Here is a 27,479-nt window from a genome sequence, read left to right on the forward strand (position 1 = left end):
AAGAATAATGAACCCCTTCCTACAGCTGCAAAAGGATGACACAGCTCTCCCAACTTCCAGCTTCACACAAGAACACCAAAGCACACAGTCTAGACAGAGCATACGAGCTGAGCTATGGTTTCTGATACAGCACGTCCTGTGATATGACCAGCGAGTGAGAAATGGATTAAAACACAACTTCAGTTACGTCTCTTGGGACACCACCGAGTTCCCAAAAAGAATATGCTCTAAAAAAATCTATTCTCATAGTTGTACTATTCTGAACGAAAAATACCATGAGTCAGTAAAATAAGACAGAGTGCTTGGGCTGATTCTAGACAAACACTGAGAGCACAGCGTTAATAGCACGTCACTAACAAGCTCAGGATCTCGTTTCTATTTATTTCAGAGACATAACATTCCATGAAAAACCAGCCAAGTGAAAAGCACTGCCAGGCAAACAAAGGTTTACGAACAACTCCTCCTGGTCTGACTTCAGTGACCCTCAACACATTTCACCCGACTACACAACACAGACAAGTCTGGGTTCCAGCACCCACACACATGAAGCATAAATGCAAATCAAAGTATGAGGACTGGCATATTCATGGGGTCAAATTCCACTTGCATCCAAAATCAGCATAGCATACAATCTAAGCCATGATTTCTGAAACAGCGTGACTCCAAAATCACTGCAGATGGTGACTGCAGCCATGAAATTAAAAGACGCTTACTCTTTGGAAGTTATGACCAACCTAGATAGCATATTGAAAAGCAGAGACACTACCTTGCCAACAAAGTAATGTCCGTCTAGTCAAGGCTGTGGTTTTTCCTGTGGTCACGTATGGATGTGAAAGTTGGACTGTGAAGAAGGCTGAGTGCCAAAGAATTGATGCTTTTGAACTGTGGTGTTGGAGAAGACTCCTGAGAGTCCCTTGGACTGCAAGGAGATCCAACCAGTCCATCCTAAAGGAGATCAGCCCTGGGTGTTCATTGGAAGGAATGATGCTGAAGCTGAAACTCCAGTACTTTGGCCACCTCACAAAGAGTTGACTCACTGGAAAAGACTCTGATGTTGGGAGGGATTGGGGGCAGGAGGAGAAGGGGACGACAGAGGATGAGATGGCTGGATGGCATCACTGACTCGATGGACGTGAGTTTGAGTGAACTCCGGGAGTTGGTGATGGACAGGGAGACCTGGCGTGCTGCGATTCATGGGGTCGCAAAGAGTCAGACATGACTGAGAGACTGAACTGAACTGAACTGAACTGAAGTGAACATATGCTATGCTGCTGCTGCTGCTGCTGCTAAGTCGCTTCAGTCGTGTCTGACTCTGTGCGACCCCTGAGACGGCAGCCCACCAGGCTCCCCCATTCTGGGATTCTCCAGGCAAGAACACTGGAGTGGGTTGCCATTTCCTTCTCCAATGCGTGAAAGGAAAAGTGAAAGTGAAGTTGCTCCATCGTGTCCGACTCTTAGCGACCCCATGGACTGCAGCCCACCAGGCTCCTCTACCCATGGGATTTTCCAGGCGAGAGTACTGCAGTGGGGTGCCACTGCCTTCTCCAGAACATATGCTATACTAGGACAAATTAAAGACAGAATGCAGAGCAGTTGACCCAGTGTCCTGAAGGGGTTTGGAAGGCTAAGTATCAGCTTTAATAGTCCATTATTCTAAGCTGAAAATCTGTAAGGATTTCAGGGTTGTTAGTATGACAGTTCTGGAGAAGGCAATGGAACCCCACTCCAGTACTCTTGCCTGGAAAATCCCATGGACGGAGCAGCCTGGTAGGCTGCAGCCCATGGGGTCGTGAAGAGTCAGACATGACTGAGCAGCTTCACTTTCACTTTTCACTTTCATGCACTGGAGAAGGAAATGGCAACCCACTCCAGTGTTCTTGCCTGGAGAATCCCAGGGACAGGGGGAGCCACTAGGCTGCCGTCTTTGGGGTCGCACAGAGTCGGACACGACTGAAGCGACTTAGCAGCAGTATGACAGTTCAATAGTGGCTGCTACTAACCCAAAAAAGAAGAGCTGAAGCCTGAATGGCCACAACCAGCGGCCTTTCAAAGCAGCACCCATGAGTCACGCCTTAAGAGCTGGGGCGTCAGGGGACTTCTATCGAAGGGCTAGTTAACCCACCTAAGGGAGAAGTGGCGCTGCTGGTGAGAACGCTGTCCGTGGTCCCTGCTCCCAGCGGCCTGCCTGGGGAGCCTTGCAAAGTTCTCTGCTCTGGGTGGACTGACCCAGTCCACAGTGCAGCAGGGCACAATGCCTCCACGAGCGGAGTGAGCTGCTTCGTGGGAGGTTCGGGGGAAATGCAGGGACACACCGTCCTCCCTGGACGGCAAAGGAGAAGACTGCTCATCAAACCCTGACAAACCAGATGGGCACATGGAGTATGTGCAGGGACGGCTGGAGAAATCAGAGGAGAGGACCCACATCTGTGAAAAAGAAATTGCTGAGAATAAATCTATGCTAATACAATTTAAAACTTTGGTCGCTCTTAGAATGAGCACTGAAGTTGCTGAAGGGATAGGGAACACCTGCATTCTGGAATCTGGGAAGGGAGAATTTCCAAATTCGAGATGGTCAATGAGAAGGCTCACTGCTGAGTATGGCTCAGGAGCAGCTGCAAAGAAGCCCGGGGTGGAGACCCTGGGCACGCTGGTCTGATCAGACCGAGTCCCTGAACATGACAAGTAAGAAACTGAGGTCCTATAAAAGGCTAATGATGCTCTTGGCTCTAATACCTTTGCCTAGATGTGTAAGACAAAACATTAGAACTGAATTTTTTCTTAAAGTTACGGTACAGAAGGCAAAGATCCTAATTCCTAAATTGATCCTCAACGTTTTAAAATTTGGTGTCATTATCTAATTATAGGGCCCAGGGAAAGAAAGATCAAAGAGTAGCAAAGAGAGAGGAACAAAAGCACCGGAAGAACAAGTTCCAGGTGTGAGCTTAACCGCACCCAATCTGTAACAAAGGACAGCTACTCACGGCACATGCAGCAGGTACTGTTACGACACTAACAGGTCCAAAGTGTAGGACACACATGGAAGTGAATGATGTCCAGTCAGAGAGAGTATAAAAGGTAAAGTATCGCATTCTCTTTTTCCAGTGACAGGAAAATCCAGTTTTGACAGTTTTCAATGGCAAGTGCAACATCAATACTTCTTCTAATATTTACTTTCTGGTTTACCACTCATACTTAAAGAGGCAGAGAGAATGTGAGCTATACGAGCTTATGAAAATCCAGCAGCTACACCGAGGAAGACAATTAAGTTATTACCAAGGTCAGAATTCTGCTTACAAACTGCTTATGGTCAGATCACTGGAGACAGGAGGAAAGACCCGAGAGGACCAGCTCCCCGCTCTGAGGAAGGCTGCTTGCCAAGACCAAACCTCCGGACGCACACTGCCTAACAGGGGCAGACACAAGGCTCCGCCCACGGGAGCAGCTCTGAGCGTCGGGCGCCAAGAGACACTATGAGCAGCGTGCACAGGCGTCTTCCCTCTTTAAAGCTCATTCAGAATTTCTTGAGTGCCCAGTGTGACAAGTGCTGTGCATTCTCTTAACCTACCTGTTTACCAGAATGTTAGACTGCATCTTTAATACCACACAGAAAAGACAAAAAGGAAAACCAACCTACCACAAAACCAAGCTACCAATACTTCAACAACCCATCTTGTCAAATACCACAATACAATTAACTCTCAACAAGTTCAGAATACCAACCTCAAATTCTACTCACTTCACATGAAACACTGGAATCTCAAAACTCTCTTATTTAATGACCAGGAAAAGTTTCAGGAAGTCTGGAGAATACAAGCACAAGTGAAGCATCAAAACATAGCTGTAATTATCCTCCTTTGTATCCACGGCATGATGACCACAACCAGCAAGAAAAATGTAATCCCAAGAAGGTCCTCCGAGACATCTACCGGCGTTCCTTTCATCTTAATTTCATCGAGGTCATTTCTAAAATAAGCCCCAATTTTTTAACTGGAAACTAAGAACCTGAAATAACTGGGATGAAATTTAACTGCAAGCCTTCCAGATTGCTACATATCTCTTTTCTGATTAACACTTTTCTAAAAAATTAATCAAAAAAAATTGTATCCACAGACATCCATGGGAAAACCGACCAATGTCAAATAATTACTCAGTAATTACTAAGCAAGTATTTCTCAGGGAAAACTGTGGGGTGGGGGAGGGAGGAGGAGGGGAGAGACATGAAAATCTTAACAGTAATATGATTAGTGTAATTTATTTAATTTTTGCTTATTAACAGCCAAAATTTAGAAGCCAAAGAGGCAAGAAAAAAGTTTTCGTATGAAACAGGTACAACAAAGACGCGGGGATGCTGGCTGGCATCCACTTCCTCACTCCAGCACACTAAGGCCTTAACTGCTCTTCAGTCCACCGATGCCTACACGTCCTCAGAAAACAAACTTCAGCGTCCCTGCCGGAATCAGCCCAAAACAACAGGTAATTAACTTTCAAGTCTAGAGGTTCCTACAAAATGATGTCCATGATCTTCCTCCCCAAACTAAATCTATACAAAGCAAGCTAATCATGCCTTTTAAACTTTCTTCACTCTCTTGCCCAGGAAAGTATCATTATCCAATTCAACAAAGCCTAACTATAAACCCCTCATTCGTATTATGTTCAGATTCTGCTTTAATATGTGACTGACACCCTTAAAACCTTTGAATGAAAAAGCTAATTGTTTCAACTCTGCTTTTATTTCTGCAACAACAGAACCAAAGCAAAATGCAGAAGTCTTCGACAGGTGCACTAGGACTTCAGAGCTTGTTATCTGTACCTGCTTTGCCTCTCAGGATCTTATTCTGATAATACTGCCACTCCAACTGGGGGTTAGCGCCAGGACGCAGAGGGGCCCTGCCGGTGCCCCTGTTACTTGTAACAGCCACTGGTTTTCCTATAAGAAGAGTATGGTTAGTTTTAAATCTAAGCAAAGGGACGTTAACAACACTAAAAAACATGTAACGGAAAATTTTTCAAAAGACATAAAAAAATATGACATTTTTCTTTAGCTTTATTCAGGCATTAGTCCCTAACGGAGCCAGGAGCTTTAAAGATTATCAACTGCTATGCAAAAGTCATCTGTCTCTGCACCCCCCAAAGTAAACTATTCATGACAATTTTGATGCATTTATTCAACTTAAAAGCAACACTATCATAGCTTCTCATTGTCTCTCTGGTTTCTTAAAGTAGAAAACAGGCAACAGAGAACCTCAATTCAGAGTGGCAGGGTGAGGAGAGAAAGACAAACTGTCTAGGCTTTTTATAATTCTGGTATCAAAAAAGTATGGTAACATCTAAGCTAATCTTTATTTTTACAGCAAGAAAAAAAACTAATCAAATATATATGCGGAGGAATCACAACCTGACCTACTACAGAATCAAAGGTGAGTATATATAGTCATGAAATTTTTGGTTTAGTTACAAAATCTTTCACACACTATTTCTTTGTATGCGTATGTGTCAGAAGATAGCTCTAACTCTGTAAACCAACACATGGATAATTCATGTTTTTTTGTGTGTATGTGTGTGTATAAAAATATATTTCACTAAATGCATTAGTGAGGACAAAGAAAAAAATGCATCAAAAAGCCAGTCATGGGCTAAAATCAACTCTTTACAATCTAAACACCCCTATCAGAGCTGAAGCAGCAACTACTTGTGATAAAAATAAAGCCCTATTATTATCCCCAGCAGCTTCTGTGCTTCCCTTACAGGAAAAATACTCACTCTCAGAAGAAAAGGCTATTAGTTATCTCTTTCAGATCTAAACTTCTGAAAAATCCAGAATAAATATTTTCAAAAGTACTGACAGGTCACAAATACCTAAAATTTCCATTAAAACAAAGATTGCATGGAGGACAACACATTTTAACAACGTTCAATAATACAAAAGTATTCTACAACCAAAACCTTAGAATGCCCCCAACAGATGGTTCATTCAAGAGAAAGTATAGTGATCCAAGTTGCAAAGACATATGCTACCATAAAATTTCCTTTTATTGGCAAAAAATAATAACTATAGATAAAAACATAGAAAACGCCCAAAGCAGGTCCTTAATCTTAGATGATAGATCCTTCAAATGAAGAGTATTCTTCCCTAAAGGCCTGATCTCTACAGGGAGGAAAAATCTTTTTTCTAATTTCCCTCAATCTTTCTTAATTATGGAGTCCAGAAAAACTGGAAGCAGTAACTGATTTTGCCAAGGAAAATCAGAATGAATATTTCTTAAAGAGTATTTTGTGATCCCTTAGAATATATATTTGTAACAACATATCAATTTTCTTAATACATAAACAAGAATACAGACCTTTGAGATCTGGTCTATTTCGTATACCCACTGATACAAAGAAGCAATCCATATCAACATGCATTATACAGCTCTGATGTCTGGGTGAACTCAATACTGACATATTTCCTAGAAGGAAAAAAAGAACGTTCAAACCCCAAACTAATCAATACTTTAAAAAAAAATCAGGTCTAGTTAACTTTAGAAATTATATTCTTAAATGCTTACAAGCAGAATGAAGTTTTTAAAAAAATACAGATTCTATAGTAGATTATTTATATCACCTCAAGAGAAATCAAAGTTCAGTTTCTTTGGCTCTAAAAATAATGCAGAGATACAAATTTAGTTTCCAAACATCATGTTTCCTAGTCTACATTCTAACAAATCTCTCAATCTGTCTAAATGCTTATCTCAAAGTCATTTCTGTGTGCTGAATGGTATGTAAAAATGTACACGGTGTGTTCATATATTTAGTCCCGGGGAGCTAAGCACTCTAGAGGACCACTACTCCACGTGGTCACAGCCTTCCTCGCTAGGACGGCCACACACACCGCTACTGTTACCAGTGCTGGGCGGTAGGTGTCAGGCAGTGCTGGAAGAGCTTTACATGGATTCATTTAAATCCTCACAACAACACTATGAAAGAGGGAATAAGCTTATTATCCCCATTTTGCAGAAGAATAACTTCAGTCACACAGCCAGTAGGAGGCTGAGCTGGTCCCAGGCCGTCTGATTTCAGAGCCCACAGGCCACCACCCTTGTAAAAAGCGATGATCTCACAAAGGAATTTTCCTCTGATAGATTTAAGAACAATAGTACTGAGGTTAGTCTTCGTAACAGGCTTCTAAAAACTTACAGTTACTACCCAAAAGGTTGAGACAACTCTATTCACCAGACTGGGACTCTGAGCACCTTTCCCTTGTTCCCACTAAGGGCACAGCGCTGGGCCCTGCTCCTACCACCTCCTGGACCATCACTCGCCAGCCAACGGGAGACAGACGCAGAGAGTGAACTCGCACCCTGCTTCCTGAGAATGGCGCAGCTAGGCGACGCGCGGCTGCCTGACTCCAAAGCCAGGGGCTTCCCTGCTGCTCTGTTACCTCAAGAAATAACTTATAGATCTTAATTATAATCCTGCTGTGTAAAACTATTATATAAACATAATGTAAACAACTCAAAATAATGGTTTTAAAGATTCAAGTCATATGGAAGGCATATACGAAATGCCCACTGAATGCTTTCATACAATATAAAAATCTCTCATCTTGGAAAATTCGCACTCATGGAAATGATTCATAATTACTCTTTGAAGCTTTCTAAATTAAATGACCTTTAGGTAACAAGACCAAGGCATGATATAAGGAAAATCTAATACCTATAACCATTATTTTGAACTATTTTATAAATAACAAAAAGCATTTGGAAAAGCTAAACACAGCAAACCATAACAAGAAACCCACATGTAGAGGCTCTACCAGTCTGGGAGACGTGCGCTCCTCTGTGCACCTGTCTCCACAGCTATAAACTGAAGGGCAAGAGCAGCTCATCTTCAGGGAGGAACCATGTGAGCCAGAAAAAGCAACGAAAGCCTCAAACTAGACACCAGTTTATACTGACAGGCACAGAAATACAGCCTGTTACTGTTGGGTTTGTTTTGACGACAAGAGAAATATTGAAATACAAAATACAATTAGCCAATCTACTTATGTGAAAATACTTAACCTCACTAAAAGTGAACCACTATAATTACAACAGCTATTATGTCAAAGTTACTTAATGACTGAAAAATTATTATGACGCAAGCTTTTAAAAATTAACAGTTACTCTTACCAAACCATTTTTACAGGAGATTAAACACTGAATATAAACTATACTATATTTTACAGTTCAAAACTTCAACAACTGATAAAGTCTACAGGAAGAAGGAATGCTCAGAACCCCGACCCTGGGCCTATTCAAATTACTTAAAAGATTTTTAGTTAGCCACACTCAAAACTAATTTTGTAAAAAATACTTTAGTAAGAAAGCTTTTTATCATCTGTTATACTTACTGTTACTTACATAACCCGACACTCCTCAAGACTTCCACGTTACAAGAGCTTAGTACTGACCAGAACCCCAGTGACAGATTAAGAACAAAATGGTAAGCATGACTGTTCTTAAGAAAACGATTGTAGTTGAGTATCTACCTGTGTCAGTTACAACAAGTGCGGACCTGCCTGCTTTCATTTTTTTTAACTTTTCCCTTCCTGGAAAGACACCACTACTCTGTTTCTGCAGCGCATTGACAAACTCAGTCAGTTCCCACTTCCACGCGGATATGTGGTGCAGTCTCGACCGGGAGTAGAAGTCCGAGATGAAGTTGAAGTCCGAGGGTCTAGGCGGCCCCGAGGGCCGCCCCCTGCTTGGGGAAGGTACTGAAGAAGTGCTCTTTGTGCTTGAAGGCCCCTGAACGGTGGAGTGGTGAGCACCGTTGACTCGAGGGTTACTGTGCAAAGGTGGCGAGGAGAAGGGCTTAGTTCTGTGTGGATCCCGCAGAGCGTCCGCGCTGCAGGCGCTCTGCTGGGCCGGCTGCACGGTGCAGTCTCTGAAGGCGCCGCGGCTCCTCTCGGCCCCCGCGGCCTCCTCCTGGGCAGGCTCTGGGGACAGCCTGCTGGCGACACCACTGCCCGGGGGCGCCAAGCAGTCCAAGCTTTTTAAGGCACCGTGAGAGCTGTGGGCGTGCCCATTACAAAGGGCACGGCCACCTCTGGGATGCGGAATTCCGTTCTGTTTCCTTCCTGGGAAGACAGGCTCCAGCCCCACAAAATCAAAGTCATTATCTGCAGCTTCTTCGTTCCAGTTGTTCACTCCATTGACTCTGACTTCACTTTCCGTCTCAATTTTCTTAATTATGTGATTTCTAAAGCAGGAAAAGAAAAAAGTTTTGTTTAAATGAATAGCGTCGGACTTGCAAGCTGAAACAATTTTCCATGTAAACTCTCTTACTGATATACACTTTAATACCCCCGCCCGAATCTGAAAGGCTAAACCACGACTGGAATTACTGCTCTTCCAACAGAAGATAATTCTTTTCTAAACTGAGGAGCAAGGTACTAGGAAAATTCTAGCACATTAACAGCCTTTTAGGTTTTGTTTCCTTTTTAAAACTTCAGACACTCCCAAAGAAGAAATAGAATGGGATCTTCTTAGATTGAAGAAAAAAACCAAAAAACAATTTTCAGTTATTTTCCCATTAAAAATCGTCATCTATTGGTATAAGCTTTAAACACCCAGTCTGAGTCACGGTGCCTGGCATACATTAGTAGTCAAGCATTTGCTCAATTAATACAATATGAATAATTCCTGTAAAAAGGGGTAAGAAACCTCATGTGAATTCTAACTGCTATGTTTATTTTCAGTTTTTTATGTAAGGTACTGTTCAACACATTAAATTCAATACTGCCGCCCTCCTGAGGCTGGTTACTTTCCCTCAGGAAACAACCAACAGACTGTATTCATTAATCCATTAAAAGGGTCAACTGATGTAGATAAAAAGTAAAAAAAAGAAAAAGTCAATGTGTAAGGTTAATTCAATGAAATTTATATCCAGAAAAATGAGGATGTTTGCCCTACTGACAGGGAATTAGTGTTTCCTTCCTAAGAAATGCATTATGTACATGCCAGGATGGTAGGTCCAAGGCAGTCTGGACCCAGTGTCCTGATGACAGGTTTATCAGTGCAAGAACTATGACAAACGCTACACTACACTCCATTGCTCCTCCAATGATTCCCCGTAATGCTGTGTAATTAAAAATTCATTTGTATTCAAAAGAATCATCTAAGTAACAAAAACAGGAGTCTGAACTACAAAGCCGTAATTCACTCTCCTTAGGAAGGTCCACAGCGTTTGCCCAGTTTCAGTTCAGGCTCCAGATGAGGGCACGCACAGCACCAAGGCACAGGTTAGACTGCCACCCCGTCAACAGGTTTAATCTCAAGTTCCTCCTCCTAATACCAACTGGGTCTATTATTAATGACAGTCTGACTACACAGGAAAACCACACATGACCTGGATCCAAACATCACCTCCCATTTCTGGGTTGGCTCTGGCTGATCAGCTTGTGGAATCTGACCGCCAACTCTGAGCAGGTCAAAGCCTCACCAGTGAGCACACCACAGAGAGAAACAGAAAACCAACCAGAAACAATTAAGAGACGAAGGAAAGAAAACCTAACGCGATCTAAGACAGAGAAAGTCTGGCCCTTGAGACAAAGAGCAAGGGAGCAAAAAGCGGCATGAAGGAGCTTCAAGAAAGTTTATAAAATGCACTGAACATGCCAGAAAATAAAGATCAAGAAAGAAACAAAAGTGCAATCAGAAAAGCCTTAGATCTAGTTTTCTGTGTTATAAATACTAAGACTTTAAATGAATACTGGCAACACATGCAATAGAAATGCACACACCGGCAATAGAACACTGCTCACGGCCCTCCTTCTGCACTGCGGTGTTCCAGCCTAGGCAACTGGACATCTAAAGAGGCTGGACTGGAAACACACCACAGGCGGGTAATATATTCACTAGGCAACAACATAAATGGAGCAATAATTACAATCTAATAGGCAAATTCTTCCTCAAATCGACACAGAGAAGAATTTCAAAACACACACACATAGATATTTTCCTTTATTAGTGGAGTAAGAAAAAAAAAAGATGAAGCTGTGCATTCAGAAAGTTTTCTGATATTGCCTGTACACACTGATGGTACTAAAAAAACAAAATTACAAGTTTTAGGTAACATGAAAAACAACTTACGTAAGTGAATACAAGTTAAAGAACAAACGCCAACAAAGCTACAGAAGGTAGTGACACCGGATCCCCCAGTGCAATTAAGACTCCCGGTCTTTTGGAGAAAACATATCCAACTCCCCAAGCAAGCAATTTAATAAATAAGGAGAAGGCTCATGACAATGAGTCACGATGATAAACCACCTGATACACAAGTTAACGCAACATACCAATTAACTGTGGAGCCAATTTACCTCGGGTTACTGCAATTAAAGCTTAAGTCAAAATATTTTTAAAAACCAGACACATGGAATAAGGCCTAGATTCATCTCTAATTCTATAACCTTGAGGGTCATCAACTAAATTTTCACCAACATAAAGTATTTATGTTTTCATATTGTTACTGACTTAGAATTTTTCAAAAATAACCTGGAAATGTTAACATTTTCATTGCCCATCTTTCTGTGCAACAGCGACAACAAATGTACAGGAGGCGCAGTTCAGCCTTTGAGAAGGTGATGCTCTGCAGCAAAGCACTTGCGCCAAAAATTATCACTGCCATGAAAATCCATGAGGAAGTTTAATTCTAGTAACTTAACAGCCATTGGCTTAACATGGAAATCTAACGTGAGTGGAAAAGTTTTGTTTACATTTTATTTACAAAACTGTCGTGATAAAAATAATTTTTAGGTAAGACACCCACCCCTATAGTTCACCAGGATTAACACAGATGAATAACCAGGTTTGACGTGTGTTTCTATCTTGAGTACAGCAGGGGCCATGCACACTGCTAAACCCCAGCTCCGAGGTCGCCCCAACCAGACACACTTACACCCTGTCGTTGAGCTGCTTGGTGATGCTGCTGGGCCCGGGGAGCGGGTCCTCAGGTTTGCACACAGGATTAAAGTTGAGGCTCTTCTGCACAGAGGACGGCTTGCTGTACAGCTGATAGGGAATGCAGGACAGGAGTCGCCCAGCTTTGATGCTAAAACGAAAAAGTCAGAGCAATTTAAGAGTTTAATACCTGGGGTACACGAGCTTCACAGAAAATCAATGTTCTCAATAACAGGAGTATTCCACCACCAACATGTCATTGCCCTTTCTAGTTTATTCCTTCCTCCTTTGTTTTAGTGGTCCTAATACAATATAATTTTAGTTAAACATGAAGAGACATGTCTGAAATTTTAAAAACTAGTGGCCAATGATCTCACATTGAGGAGGGGAAAACTAGAGAATAGGATGAGAAAAGTTTAATCACAGAGCTAGACTACTCAATATTTTAATAATCATGACTTTAATATTAACCACACTCTTTCCCCAAAATTGCTACAGATGGTAATTGCAGCCATGAATTAAAAGATACCTGCTCCTTGGAAGAAAAGTTTTGACAAACCTAGACTGCATATTAAAAAGCAGAGACATTACTTCACCGACAAAGGTTCATATAGTAAAAGCTATGGTTTTTCCAGTAGTCAGTATGGATGTGAGAGATGAACCATAAAGAAGGCTGAATGCCGATGAACTGATGCTTTTGAGCTGTGGTGTTGCAGAAGACTCTTGAGAGTCCCTTGGACTGCAAGATCAACCCAGTCAAACCTAAAGGAAATCCTAAAGGAAATCAATCCTGAATATTCATTAGAAAGACTGATGTTGAAGCTCCAATACTTTGGCCACCTGATGGGAAGAGCTGACTCATTAGAAAAGACAGCCGACTCATTAGAAAAGACCCTGATACCAGCTGGGAAAGAGTGAAGGCAGAAGAAGGGGACAACAGAGATCATGAGATGGCTGGGTGGAATCACCGACTCAATGGACATGAGTTTGAGCAAACTCCAGGAGATGGTGAAGGGCAGGGAAGCCTGACATGATGTGGTCCATGGGGTCGCAAGGAGTCAGACACGACGGAGCGACTGAAAACAACAACTACAACAACAATCTTTCTCCAGTTCACACACAATCATCGAGGTTTTCTCAACCTATCTCGCATGTCAAGTTTCCCCAGAATAACGGGACTGGATGAGGATCCCCAATTTCTAAGATTCACATCAGGTCTATTACATGTGAAAGCCTGTAATGTGAAGCACAAAATAACCTCAACTTTAAGAGAAGTAAGTAATTTATACTATTTTATATGTATAAATGTGATAAAGACAAGGCCACTAGAAGACAGGAACTAAGAGAAGTTATCATATATATCTATGTATTCTCTTCCAAACATTCACTAGCTACATATCAAACATCACTGGGATAAATCAGGGGGCATGAGTAGTCTAATACTAGACAGTCCTGGCCCATTAACAGACACTCCCAAACACCTATTATAACTAAGAGCTAAAACTGAGTTCATTAAACTAAAATTTGCTTTCTAATAAACTGAGATACATACGGTTACTGTGTCTTTAAATGTATCATTTTCAATTCAAAATCGAAACATTTGAAAGCATGTGTGGCTTTAAACCTAAACTATATATAAAGAAAGCCACCCTTCAATTAATTAGGAAAAAATGAATAAAGAGTAAAATACTTTTCTTATTATCTGACAAATTCAAAAGTTTTGACGTTTTCCCCAAAGGGCATGCCACAAAACTTGAAAAAAGTGTAAGAAATTACTGAACTGGCTTAAACAAACAAACCAATTCAAAATATGAGTCAACAACTTTGAATACTGAAAAACACATGATGATATCCTAAAAATGGAAATATATCATGTTGCAAACTAAGTTCTTTTTGTAATTATATCAGTATATAATTCCCCCTAAAACACCTTCAGCTTTAGGTAGCATTACTAAACATGCTAAAGCACTAAATCACGACAGTGGAGAACGTTACTACTGACAGCACACTTCAACCCTCATTTACCTAAAGAAACTACCATCAGGCTAAAGTCATTTTTTATCAAGACAACAGAGCAGAGACTGAAACGGTGCCCGAAGTCCCAGGGGCACACCAGAAGGAAGACCCAAGTGCAGCAAAGCCAGGACAGGCCCCGCCGTCGTGCTGGCTTCTCCCAGACTCCTGGCAGAGTGCTGGCTGACCGGGCTCTGGAGGGGCTCTCTGTGGTCAACACTGATCGCACATGACCCCTGTGAAGACTGAGGTCACCTGGCGGAACCTGAGGCTCTCAGCCCATGGAGACTGATAAGAGCGCCAATTTTAATACTGCAGGTTTCACCAGACGTCCTCAGAGATGCCCAGCAAAAGCAACTAAAGCCCAGCGCATCATCATCTTGTTAGACAAGGAATTTTTTACATTTCAAACCCAAACCACTACACATACATTGTACATTCCTAACTGTCATGACATCCGTCTGTCCAGCTACAGACATGGCAAAAGCATTCTCTGAAGGTATGTTTTTAAAAGATCTTCTTTTAAGAAATCTCTCAGGGATTAACTTGTAACATTGTCTAATTTCACTGCTTATCCTAAGCACAAAGGAACTGTTTATGTTCTACTATTTTTAAGGAAAAAAAAAGCTGAATACCAAATACCAAAATCCAAATTTCAAGATCAAAAGGAGTTTCACTTTACCAAAAGATATTACTACATGATTTCTTTAAACAGTGGACTTCCTTCATACACTGAAAATAGACTCTGGTATATATGAAAGATATGTGTGTATATATATATATAATATATATATATTTATTCACTGTATCAGACACATATTCACGGATGTGAAATATTTACTTACTTTGGGGACTCTTAACTCTTGGTTTGTCCTCTAGCCCCAGTAAACTTATCTCTAGAGTAGAACTTTGCTTCTAACACTCCTCTAAATCATTTCCTATGCTGACACATATAACCAGAATCTGGAAAATTTTGTAGAAATCAAGATATGAAAGTCACTACGATGATTTCCATTCCAAACTCTGTAGTATCACTGTAGCAATACTATCTTCTTCAGATGATGCAATTCTGCTCATCAAATGCCATATGGCTCCAGTCAACGTCCCAGTCATTCTCTATGAGAAAACCCCTAACGCCGTGTATTCACCTGCCCATCCAATTCAGGTATGTTTTCTTCCTCATTCAAAAGTGAATTTAAGACAAGAAAGGAGTGAATTATGGGCTAAGGAAAAAACGAACTGTTTTTGCCTTATATTCTACCACTAAACAAAAATTCTTCATTCATTCAACATTAAAATTGCCTTTGTCCCCACCTTTCTGATCACCTAAGCTTTCCAACCACTCGCAAAGATTGTACAAGCTCAGAAAAGGAAATAACAGGTAAGAACACATATATATATAACTTGTTGTCCTTTATCCTACAGGGCCCAAACTGCTTTTTATTTTTCACTACAAATACTGAGAGTTAAACTATTCACAGTCATTCTTTAGCTCCTGAAAACCAAGAATATATTTTCTTATAAATATTATCTACAACATGGGGTGAGGGGGGGGACTGAAATGTGTGTACTGAGTAGTTGGCCAAGTAAAAATAATTTGAGAAGAATTCTGTAGTGTTGTGAGAGAAAAAAGTAAATACTCAAGATAAATTTTTTTTAAACACAAATCTAGACCAGAAACAAGAATCATGCATATTTTCTATTAAGAATTGAGGCAAAACACAAAAACATAAGGGGAAAATCATGAGATAAAATTGTAGTCAACTTATATTTGATCTGAATAAGACTCTAATAATTACGTGGAGTGTAATTAGAAACAGTTTTACTCCATATGAAGTGTGAGGCGTCACGGCACTGCAGCTACGTGACAGACACGAGCATGCGCAGCTCAGGAAGGAAGGGCGCACTGACTGGGAGAAGACCCTGTGGGCTGGCGTGAACGGGAACCTCTCTCCTTGCAGCCCAGCCCGGGAGAACCAGGCTCTCTTGCCATGGGAGACGGAACGCAAAACGGACGACAAGAACAGAACAGACTTGGAGCACCACGGCACCACGGTTTCTACTGTGCTCTGCCCTGATGAGCCAGAGGGGCAGCCAGAGCGGCTTCCGTAACTACTTCACATTTCAAATTTCCACATCAAATTGTCTGCAGAAAGGGATTAACAAAAATGTGAAAATCACAAACTCATACTATACCATATACAACCGTAAGATTCACAAGACAAAGCCTTCAGTTACAGAACTCAGAACTTAAACTAATGCACACAGGCTTCTCATTACAGGACTCCCCTGCCTCTTGGAAGTCGTGACCTCGTAATCATGCCTGTATTAACTCGGGTTTAATGGCACCTACAAAGGCACCAGGGAATTTGAATCAAAGCAATCTGCACACTTAGAAGTGTTAGTCACTTTTCAAACTGCTCAAACCCAAAATAGGAAAACCAATTATAGAAGAGAATACCATATATCATCCTTTAAACAGCTAATATAATGTTCAAATATTTAAGTATAATAAAGTCTCATTAAAGCCCTGCAGTGGAGAAGAGATGAACAAGACTGGGATTAGAGCATGGAAGCAAATGGCTCTGATTTACCCTGGAGAAGCCCATGCTTATGACATCACAGACACCAGGCATTATGTCATATATTAGAGCACAGAGCTGACTAATCCATTTCTAGAGAGATGAATGAGGCAGTTCTCCTGTAACAACTTAAATGGCAAAGAGCAGACCCAATGATGAGTCAGAAATCTGGATTCTGAATTCTGTCACTCGGGCAAATCAGTTAACCTTATCAGTCCTGCCTTCTAATCTAGTACATAGAGCAGATACATCACATAATCATGATTCCAAAGTCACTTCAGTTATTTAAAAACAGATCATTAGGTCTGAAGGTGTATTTTATAACTTGGAACTGCCTCAGCTGCGTTTATTATTGAATTACCCCTCTAGTTGCATTCAGCAAAAAAGAGCCAGTATAAAGAAAGAGCTGTCATGAAGACCACCATTTTCTAAACATGTTAGCTTGCACCCAGCCAGGGCCCTCCTCACCTCCCTTTCCTACCATCCACGATCTCCCCTATTCTCCCCAAAGCCAAACTAACATCCTCAGATCAAAATTCCAGCCCCAGCCAATGAAACGACTGTGTAAGTGTCCACACACAGCGGAACTCTGAAATGATACTAACCTCTCATACGAAAACTTCACAACTCCTTTTTAAGAAGACATACCACTAAAAGCCATGTGGATAAATCCTATATAATGAACAGTGACTGGGTCCTTGGAACACAGCACAGCATGTTCCAGGGATGAGTCTTCAACTTAATACACCAAGATTTAAATTTAAAAAACCCTAGTCTATATGAATAATTTGGCTTTCTGGAAGCCAAATGCACTTTTCCCCTAAATGTACCTTTGACCTTCTGGAATTGATTTTTCTAATACTCGGTCATGTTTATAGAATACAAATAAAATATCATAGCAGCAGCAGCTTCTTCCATATCACGTCTCTATAACATGGGAAGCACTGTGCCAGGTAGTCTGCATGAGTTATTTCTAGTTTTCACATAACCATAACAGGTAGACAGTGATCTTCTTTTACAAATGAGGAGACAAGGTTCAGAATGGCTGCACCCCTGCTCCTGTTACAATCCAAGACGACAAGGACCCCGAACATGAACTCAGGTCTGTTTCCAGAGCCCAGGGACAGCCTTTCCACAATGCACTGACTCTCGCAAATTCATGCTGATATCTGTAATACAGAAGACCTGAACAAGTCTAAATCTACCAAATAAATTAAGGTGTCAGAATTAATGAAATTTAGGGTAAGAAAAAAAGCTTTGGCAATTGACCTAAATAATTTCTAAGTTTGTGTCATTAACACTCCACTATACAATCTGACCATTCTCTCACATACTGATTACAATCCATTCATGCATAAAATTATGATTTTAATACTTTCACTTTTAACTTTCAATCACTCATATAAATTATATGTGAATCACTTAAGTTCTAGCTCATCCTCAAATTTCAGATGATGTATTTTATGTTAGAAAGTTACTAAGAATGGTCACCACTGATTTACAACATACCAATTCCAAACCAACAGCCAAGAAACCAGAACAACTGAAAAACAGGTACTAATAATACTGCAAACTGCTCTCCTCTCCAAGAACTTCAGGTCCACACTATCCTCATCTTTTTCCCCTTCCGTTCAGTTCAGTTCAGTCGCTTAGTCGTGTCCGACTCTTTGTGACCCCATGAATCGCAGCACGCCAGGCCTCCCTGTCCATCACCAACTCCCAGAGTTCACTGAGACTCACGTCCATCAAGTCGGTGATGCCATCCAGGCATCTCATCCTCTGTCGTCCCCTTCTCCTCCTGCCCTCAATCCCTCCCAGCATCAGAGTCTTTTCCAATGAGTCAACTCTTCGCATGAGGTGGCCAAAGTACTGGAGTTTCAGCTTTAGCATCATTCCTTCCAAAGAAATACCAAGGTTGATCTCCTTCAGAATGGACTGGTTGGATCTCCTTGCAGTCCAAGGGACTCTCAAGAGTCTTCTCCAACACCACAGTTCAAAAGCATCAATTCTTCAGTGCTCAGCCTTCTTCACAGTCCAACTCTCACATCCATACATGACCACAGGAAAAACCATAGCCTTGAGAGATATGATATAAACTTACTCAGTTCAGTCGCTCAGTCGTCTCCAACTTACTCACATATTGTTCATTATCTGTTTCCCCCAGTAGAATGGAAGCTCCCAGAAGCAGGGGAGGTGCTCTGCTTTGCTCAATGGTGTATTTCCCAAGTACAAAGAGCACTGTCTACTGATAACAGGTGCACAGACATTTGCTGAATGAGTAACACGCTTGGTCAAGCCCTTCCATCACTGCCTCCTGCTCTTACCTGAGTCATCTCCCCTAAGTCCTGGGAGCTGAGGATGCAGGAACACTAACATCAGACCATAGGCACCTGAACTACTATGCAAGGCTGAGGAGTACAGCTGTCGTTCAGTTGCTAAGTCGTGTCCAACTCTTTTGCGACCCCATAGACTGTAGCCCATCAGGCTCCTCTGTCCATGGGGTTCCCCAGGAAAGAATACTAAAGTGGGTTGCCATTTTTTCTCCAGGAAATCGACGTGACCCAGGGATAGAACCTGTGTCTCCTGCACTGGCAGGCGGGTTCTTTACCACTGAGCCACCCAAGGAGCAGAGCAGTGTTGTTTAAGACACTGATTCTTCTTCACCCTTAAGTTAAAAGGTACTGCAGGTTAGGTAAGGGTTTATAATACAAATAAGCATTCCAATTTCTAAAAATGCTTTAATTAAAAACTAAACTTACCTTTCCACAATCCATTCTGGTCGAATTACTTTTTCTCCCTTTAACTCTTTGATTTTGGCATTAGGAAGATTTGTGGCAATGATGTGTGTTGTTTTGGATCTGGAATAATACACGTGATACTGGCCTCCATGCAACATCATTAGCTTTCTCAATTCCTCGGCAGATGGATCTGTAAAATTAATAATAAAACACGCTGAAAGTTTTACATATAAGAAAGTACAAGTAGAGCGCTAGCTGAACAATCCCGTCAGCTGGATGATTTAAAGAACACGTCACTGGCTCACCTTCTCCTTGGCTGTGCTGTCAGTAAACGAGGCTGGGAGGAAAATCACAGAGAGAGAGAGCTGTTCGGCCTTGCTCAGCACGGCCGACGCTCCTGGCCACTAACAGCCAACCAACACAAACACATCTCCTGCCGGGCTTCCTTGGCGGCTCAGGGATAAAGAACCCATCTACTGCCTACGCAGTAGACTTGGGATCGATCCCTGGTCTGGGAAGAGCCTATATGCCATGGAGCAACTAGGCCCGTGCGCCACACCTACTGGGTGTGCGCTCTGGAGCCCGGGAGCCGCAACCACCGAAGCCCACCACCCTGGACTCCACGCTCCACAGCAGGAGAAGCCACCACAATGAGAATCCCGGGCACCACAACCAGAGAGGAGCCCCCATGCCCTGCAACTAGAGAAAAGCCCATGCACCAACAAAGACCCAATGCAGCCAAAGTAAGTAAAATTATTTTTTTTAAACTCATCCACATTAAAAAAAAAAAAAAATCTTAGAAAAGCAAAAACAAAAACACCTACTGACAAGAGATGCCCAGAAGAGCAGACAGGCACCTCAGGTAATGAATCTGATGCTGGCAACACTGCAGTGCTAGAAACGGTAGGGATTTTTACCACAGTTTAAAAACACCTACTATGAGCAGACTTACCATAGGGCTTGTTAGACTTTACTCCTATGAAGCTATCTAAACTTTTATTTAAGAAAACAGAAAAAGGTTAAAATAATCTTACTTGGTTTCCTAATACGAACTTGCATCAAAACCAAAAAATAAACCAAAATAAAAAAAAAAGAATTGCCAACCAAGAAGCACCGTTTTATCCCCAATTCTGTTTCAAATTATTTTATTCTTAATAAAACTATAGAAAAATATCTTAAATATCAATCAATGTGGCTTATGCTTTCCCATAAAAATGTCTGACTCACTAAAGTTATGTTATGACTGGCATTACTAGTATCACATTAAACTAATTACTTTCAATAGCTCTTCTATTTCTTTTTATTTTTATCCTAAGAAAAGGAAAGGAAAGTGAAAGTCACTCAGTCATGTCCGACTCTTTGAGACCGCATGAGTCCGTGCAATTCTCCAGGCCAGAATACTGGAGTGGGTAGCCTTTCTCTTCTCCAGGGGATCTTTCCAATGCAGGGATTGAACCCAGGTCTCCTAGTTGAGCTGCAAGGAAACTCTGCATCACATCTCCCATAGCAACAGCTACTGGAGGTGATATCCACAGGAAGCTTGTGTATCTTCTCGGCTATTCAAGCAACAGATTGTCTTTAAGCACAAACAATACAAATCCAAGCATTTAAATGAGTACTTTTATTAGAATTACTAATTCAGTGAGTTTGGGTCTTTAGAAGAAGAAACATGTTTCCTTAAGAGGAATTTTGGTAAGGGTTTTATCATGAACGACCTAACCTTACACCTAAAGTAACTAGAGAAAGAAGAACAAACAGAACTCAAAGTTAGTAAAAAGAAAGAAATCATAAAGACAAATAATACCAGAAATGAAAAAAGTTAAAATGAACACCATGGAAATACAAAGACTCCTGAAAGACTACTGTGAGCAGCTATATATGAATAAAATGGACAACTTAAAAGAAATGGACAAATTCTCAGACAGGAATAATCTCCCAAGACTGAACCAGGAAGAAACAGAAAACATGAACAGACCCAATTACTAGCACTGAAATGGAATCAGTAATTTAAAAACTCCCAATAAAGGCTTCTCTGGTGGTCCAGTGGTTAAGAATCCACCTTGCAATGCAGGGGACACTGGTTTGATCCTTGGATGAAAGTGAAAGAGGAGAGTGAAAAAGTTGGCTTAAAGCTCAACATTCAGAAAACAAAGATCATGGCATCTGGTCCCACCACTTCATGGGAAATAGATGGGGAAACAGTGGAAACAGTGGCAGACTTTATTTTTGGGGCTCCAAAATCACTGCAGATGGTGACTGCAGCCATGAAATTAAAAGATGCTTACTCCTTGGAAGGAAAGTTATGACCAACCGAGATAGCATATTCAAAAGCAGAGACATTACTTTGCCAACAAAGGTCTGTCTAGTTAAGGCTATGGTTCTTCCTGTGGTCATGTATGGATGTGAGAGTTGGACTGTGAAGAAGGCTGAGTGCTGAAGAATTGATGCTTTTGAACTGTGGTGTTGGAGAAGACTCTTGAGAGTCCCTTGGACTGCAAGGAGATCCAACCAGTCCATTCTGAAGGAGATCAGCCCTGGGATTTCTTTGGAAGGAATGATGCTAAAGCTGAAACTCCAGTACACTGGCCACCTCATGCAAAGAGTTGACTCACTGGAAAAGACTCCGATGCTGGGAGGGATTGGGGGCAGGAGAAGGAGATGACAGAGGATGAGATGGCTGGATGGCATCACCAACTTGATGGATGTGAGTCTGAGTGAACTCCAGGAGTTGGTGATGGACAGGGAGGCCTGGTGTGCTGTGATTCATGGGGTCGCAAAGAGTCGGACACAACTGAGCAACTGAATTGAACTGAAGGAGACAGAAGACCTGTACTCAGAAAACTGTAAGACGCTGATGAAAGAAACTGAATATGACAGAAATGATGGGAAGACGCACCATGCTCTCAGACTGCTGCTGCTGCGTCGCTTCAGTCGTGTCCGACTCTGTGCGACCCCATAGACGGCAGCCCACCAGACTTCCCGTCCCTGGGATTCTCCAGGCAAGAACACTGGAGTGGGTTGCCATTTCCTTCTCCAATGCATGAAAGTGAAAAGTGAAAGTGAAGTCGCTCAGTCATGTCATGCTCTCAGACTAGAAGAATCAATATGAGAGGTGAGACTGGATGATAGTTAAGATCCCTTACAAAGCTATCATACAATTCTAGACACTAAAACCATTATCTCCAGCAAACAAAATCTGGAGACTAAAAGCAAAGCAGGTCATATTATGCCCAGTTTTACAGATAAAGGAACAAAAAGCAGAATAATGTAAATGATGGAAAAAATACATATAAATTAGCAAGACATCATAAAAGGTAGGTCAACAACTGACATATCCTGCTTATCGAATAAACTATAATGCTTAATACATGTAACAAGTACAAAACAGAAGAAGTTTAACATCACACAACAGAAAGTACTTAAAAGCAAGCAAGGTCTCTACTCATGGCAACAGAATGTGGTACAGGGCAAACAGCGCAAGAAGTGGGAAGTCCTGAGTGCCAGCCTGGCTGTGGGCGCTGGCGGGGTGAGCCCACACAGGCTTCCTGCCACCTGCGGCTCAGTGTGGAGGCCAAATGGGGTAAGCGGAGCCAGTGATCGCTAACATTCCTTTCAGACCTAAAGTGTAAGGAGCTTATTTTGCTTTTGGACAAATTCTCTATCACTGCCTCACATTCCATTACATCAAACACCACCAAGGAAAAGAAAAATCAGTATTACAAAGTCAATTCTACAACCAAAAAGAAAAATGTAATGACCTGGTTAAAATACACCATCTTTTATGATATGTTTTTTCCAGACTCCTGCTTCATTTAGTTTGTCCTCTATAAAGGAAGTTCTACATCTGACACTATTGCATGTAAATAGTATTTGTTAAGGGGATCAAAGATTCAAGGGGTCTTCACTTATATTATTCCCTCAATAAGCAATATTATCAACATTATCATTACTATACATGTATGCATTATATATTTAAGTGTGCTTATATGTATACCATCACACACCCTGGACTGCCAACATCAACTCCCAAACTGTCCACTAAAACATCAGCCAGTAGGGCTTCCCCAGCGGCTCAGTGGTTAAATCCACCTGCCAATGGAGGAGACATGGGTTGGACCCCTGGTCTGGAAGATTGCACATTCGGTGGAACAAGTGAGTCCGTGCACCACGACTACTGAGCCTGTGCTCTAAAGCCTGGGACCCACAACTACCAAACCCCATACACACTAGAGCCCACGCTCCACAGCAAGAGAAGTCACAGCAAGGAGAAGCCCTCGAAGAGCAGCGAGAGAGCAGCCCCCACTCTCCACAGCTAGGGAGAAGCCAGGCAGCAACAAAGACCCAGCAGTGCCGAAAAGTACATAAATAAAAGGATCTCTTAAAAACAAAAAAGAAACTAAATTAAACAAATTAAAAGAAAATACCAGCCAGAAGATCAAAGACAGATTTGAAAAGTGTAACCTATTATTTTCAACTCCAGCTTCACTATGAGGAAAGGCAGCGGTGGGCAGAAGCTATCATGATATATGAGCAATAGCTCAGAAAACCTCTTAACAAAGCAACTGGGCAATCGTGGAATTCATGACTTTTACTAGCAATAATTCTAAATATTTGATATAGAAATTTAAGATTAGTTGACAGTTTCCCTAAGCCATTTAACAAAATGTCTTAACAGCAATTTACACAATACTTGGCATATCCTGAAATAAGAGTATGTGTTCTCAATACATGATTCATGCATGCTAAGTTGCCAAGTCATGTCCAGCTCTTTGTGACCCCATGGACTGTAGCCAGCCAGCCAGGCTCCTCTGTCCATGGGATTCTCAGGCAAGAATACTGGAGCGGGATGCCACTTCATCCTCCAGGGGATCATCCCAACCAAGGGACTGAAGCTGTGTCTCCTGCATTGGCAGGTGGATTCTTTTACCACTGAGCCACCTGGGAAGCCCCAATACATAATTCCTGCACAAAATAACAAGGGAACATTTTTACACATAACCACAGTAGGAATTAAACTTGAAAATATTTCTTCTTTCCTATGGTCAGCAGACACTTTATATGTGTCCATTCTAGTAGCACCAACATATATATATATATATATATCAATTTGATTAAAACACACCACCTCTCTGCTGAATAAAATGAAACTGTCATTTCCTGTTTTATAATCATAAGCAGATAAAAAGAACTGAGGACAGAGAATTCAAATTAATGCAACACCTAGTCAGTCATGCACTTTCATACTCTATCTCACTCAAGCCTCACTACTGGTGATTCCAAAACTGGAATTCAACAATAGTCTTGGCATCACACGTCCTTCGAAAGATTATTAATGTCACTGCGATGTTATTCTTACCAAAACCACAAAAACAAGCATGTTCTGGATAATTTGGATAAGCATGACTTCTGTGCAGGTTTTATTTACGGAGGTACTGGGAATGCTTTAAACGTCACATGCTAATGAAAAGAACAGAAACCAACTTAAGGTACAAAAAATGCACTTTCATTAAATGAAGACCAAAAACATCAAGGTACACTATTTAAATGTTGATTATGTAGGGACAGTCAGAACAGACAAAATCAGTGGGGGAAAAGGGTCAATAAGAAACACATGTGGGGATTTCCCTGCTGGTGCAGTGGACAGGAATCCACCTGCCAATGCAAAGGACATGGTTCAATCCCTGGTCTGGGAAGACTGCACATGCCCGGAGCAGCTAAGCCTGAGCGCCACAACTGCTGGAGCCTGCGCGCTCTAGGGCCCTCGAGCTACAACTACGGAGCCCGCGGGCCGTAACTACCAAAGCCCACACGCCTAGAGCCTGCACTCCGCAGCAAGAGAAGTCACTGCAATGAAAAGCCCGTGCACTGCAGCAAAGAGTAGACCCTGCTCGCCACTACTAGAGAAAGCCTGTGCAAAAAAAAGGCAACAAAGACCCAGCGCAGCCACAAATAATAAATAAAAAACCCAACTCATTTGCTGATACACAAAAAATAACTCAAATGGCCTAAAGACGTAAATGAAAGTCCTAAAACTATAAAACTCTGGGAAGAAAACATAGGGGAAGAGCTTTATGACACTGGACTCAGCAATGATCTCTTAGATACAATGCCAAAAGTACAGGCAACAAAACAAAAGCAGATAAATCAGACTACACAAAAACGCACAACTTCTGTGCATAAAGGGCGCAGCCTGTGGAACTGGAGACAATATTTGCAGACCGAAATCACTCTAATACTGGGTGAACAGACTATATAAAAAAACAATGGAAATTCAACAAGAACAAAATATCAATTTAAAAATGGCCAAAGGACTTTAAAGATGATGTACATATGGCCAACAAGCATATGAAAAGACACTCAACATCACTAATCATTAGAGAAATACAAATTAAAATCCCAACGAAACCTCCTTTTAAACCAAAATTCTGAGCTCCTTCAGCATCCTGAAAGATGTCTCTACAAAGGAGACCAACTGCAGGTACGAGGACTGTAACGGGCAGCGTTTCATGGTTTAACAAATCTGAAAGCAAGCTCCAAACTGTCTCTTACAGGGTGAACAACACAGAGACTTTCCTCTCTCTGTTACATGTATCCTTGCTTGACAAAACACAAGAAACATCAAAGAACATGTGATCAACTAGAAAATAATTTACCTAAGCTATATTTCTCACTGAACAGAATGGTACAATTTTTAAAACTTACAAATACTTTATAAAGAATACTCTGCAAATTTTTAACAACTATATTCTGTAATACTCCTACTGTTAATTCTACAGAACGTTCTTCGGGAATATTCTGTAAGCAATCAAATTTTAACATTAACTAAAACCAACCATATTAAGAAACAAGTTAAGTATAGAAAAGGTAAAAGCCCCACATGTGAGACTCCACCACAGTAAATGCCATCACGTAACATCAGAATAGCCACTGAAGACCACTGTCAAGCCTCTGGGCACAGCTTATACAAAGGTTGCTCACTTGGCTAAAACATATCCTATAAACAAACACGTTCTATAAATTTTACAATCTTGTACCAACGTTTTCTCTGATCTTTACTGAGAAAACAGTCTCTATGCACACCATTTCACTCTGCACATCCAAAGAGCCTGACTAAATACTGGCCGTGTCACATGCATGATAGAAAGAAGTAAGCCAATAGCTGTTTATACCTCCTGTGGTCTTACAGTAGTTAAAACCCTTCAGTATTTCATTTGAGTCTCACAGTGCTATAAATTAGAAAGATAATTTAGCATTCTGTTTACTGCTGAGGAATGAGAGGATGTGTCCACAATCACACAACTACTGTGCAGACCCTTGGTTTCTGATTCCTGTCCATCATTACTTTCTCCAGTAACCATGCTTACTCTCTTGACCCCTCTTCTCAGCAAGTGCATCAGACTTACTACCAAAGTCAACTAAAAGCCACATACACTCAACCAAACAAAAACTGAAGAAAAGTTTCAAAAGCCTAAAGAACCTCTAATAGGAGCAAATACCTTTCAGACTCTGGCAAAATTACAGGGAATGGTATAAACTAACACAGTAAGTCTCTCCCACATAGGAGGTTAAATTCCTCCATTCCTGGATTCACAAGATCAGAGTCCCACAGGAAATGGGAGGAGACAGCATGTATGTATCCACAGAAAACAACTCCTGGAAGGCATTCATTTCAAAAGAATTAGAGCATTAAATGGACTCTGTCCCTAAGTCACATTTGTATGCTCAGAAAACATCAATGTTAAGGTTCAGTTTTCAAACAGATCTCTACCACTTAGAACGTCAGTCTGTTATATGTGTATATCCCCATTTTATTTTGCAGTCATATTTGCAGAATGTGTCTTCCTGCCCCATTTTTCCACAGAATTCAGCAGCGCCAAAGTCCCCAGACCTGGTCTCTGATCCACCTACTGAAAAAGGCAGAAAATTACCCAAACACTTCTTTCCGTATTAACTATCCTGATCCAACCTCACAGAAGAGCAACTACAGCTCTGTAGATCTGAAATACTAGCTGACCCAAGCTTTCACCAAGATAAACACACCCAGGGCCCATCTCCCAGAGATTACAATCCAGTAACCTAGATAGCATATTGAAAAGCAGAGACGTTACTTTGCCAACAAAGGTCCGTCTAGTGAAGGCTATGGTTTTTCCGGTGGTCATGTATGGATGTGAGAGTTGGACTGTGGAGAAAGCTGAGCGCCAAAGAATTGATGCTTTTCAACTGTG

At 41.4% G+C, this 27,479-nt stretch overlaps 1 protein-coding gene and 1 long non-coding RNA gene across 7 annotated transcripts in view; one reads left to right on the forward strand and one right to left on the reverse strand.

The window, feature by feature from the left end:
* REV1 (REV1 DNA directed polymerase) overlaps nucleotides 1-27,479 on the reverse strand; it is an 83,148-nt gene that overhangs the window by 29,789 nt on the left and 25,880 nt on the right. For all 6 annotated transcript variants that reach the window (XM_070798294.1, XM_070798292.1, XM_070798293.1 and 3 more), the window contains exons 4-8: nucleotides 19,276-19,444; nucleotides 11,920-12,072; nucleotides 8,510-9,222; nucleotides 6,342-6,449; nucleotides 4,811-4,927 (exon numbers count right to left, since the gene is read on the reverse strand). In XM_070798294.1, coding sequence (XP_070654395.1) covers nucleotides 4,811-4,927; nucleotides 6,342-6,449; nucleotides 8,510-9,222; nucleotides 11,920-12,072; nucleotides 19,276-19,444 — 1,260 coding nt within the window. The remainder of the gene's footprint in view (nucleotides 1-4,810; nucleotides 4,928-6,341; nucleotides 6,450-8,509; nucleotides 9,223-11,919; nucleotides 12,073-19,275; nucleotides 19,445-27,479) is intronic.
* On the forward strand, nucleotides 2,984-9,807 carry LOC139185712 (uncharacterized). The gene is made up of 4 exons (XR_011569194.1): nucleotides 2,984-3,956; nucleotides 4,277-4,473; nucleotides 5,352-5,417; nucleotides 7,254-9,807. It is a non-coding gene; the product is annotated as an uncharacterized lncRNA (long non-coding RNA).

This window comes from Bos indicus, chromosome 11, assembly GCF_029378745.1.
Source record: "Bos indicus isolate NIAB-ARS_2022 breed Sahiwal x Tharparkar chromosome 11, NIAB-ARS_B.indTharparkar_mat_pri_1.0, whole genome shotgun sequence".
Lineage (NCBI taxonomy): Eukaryota > Metazoa > Chordata > Mammalia > Artiodactyla > Bovidae > Bos > Bos indicus.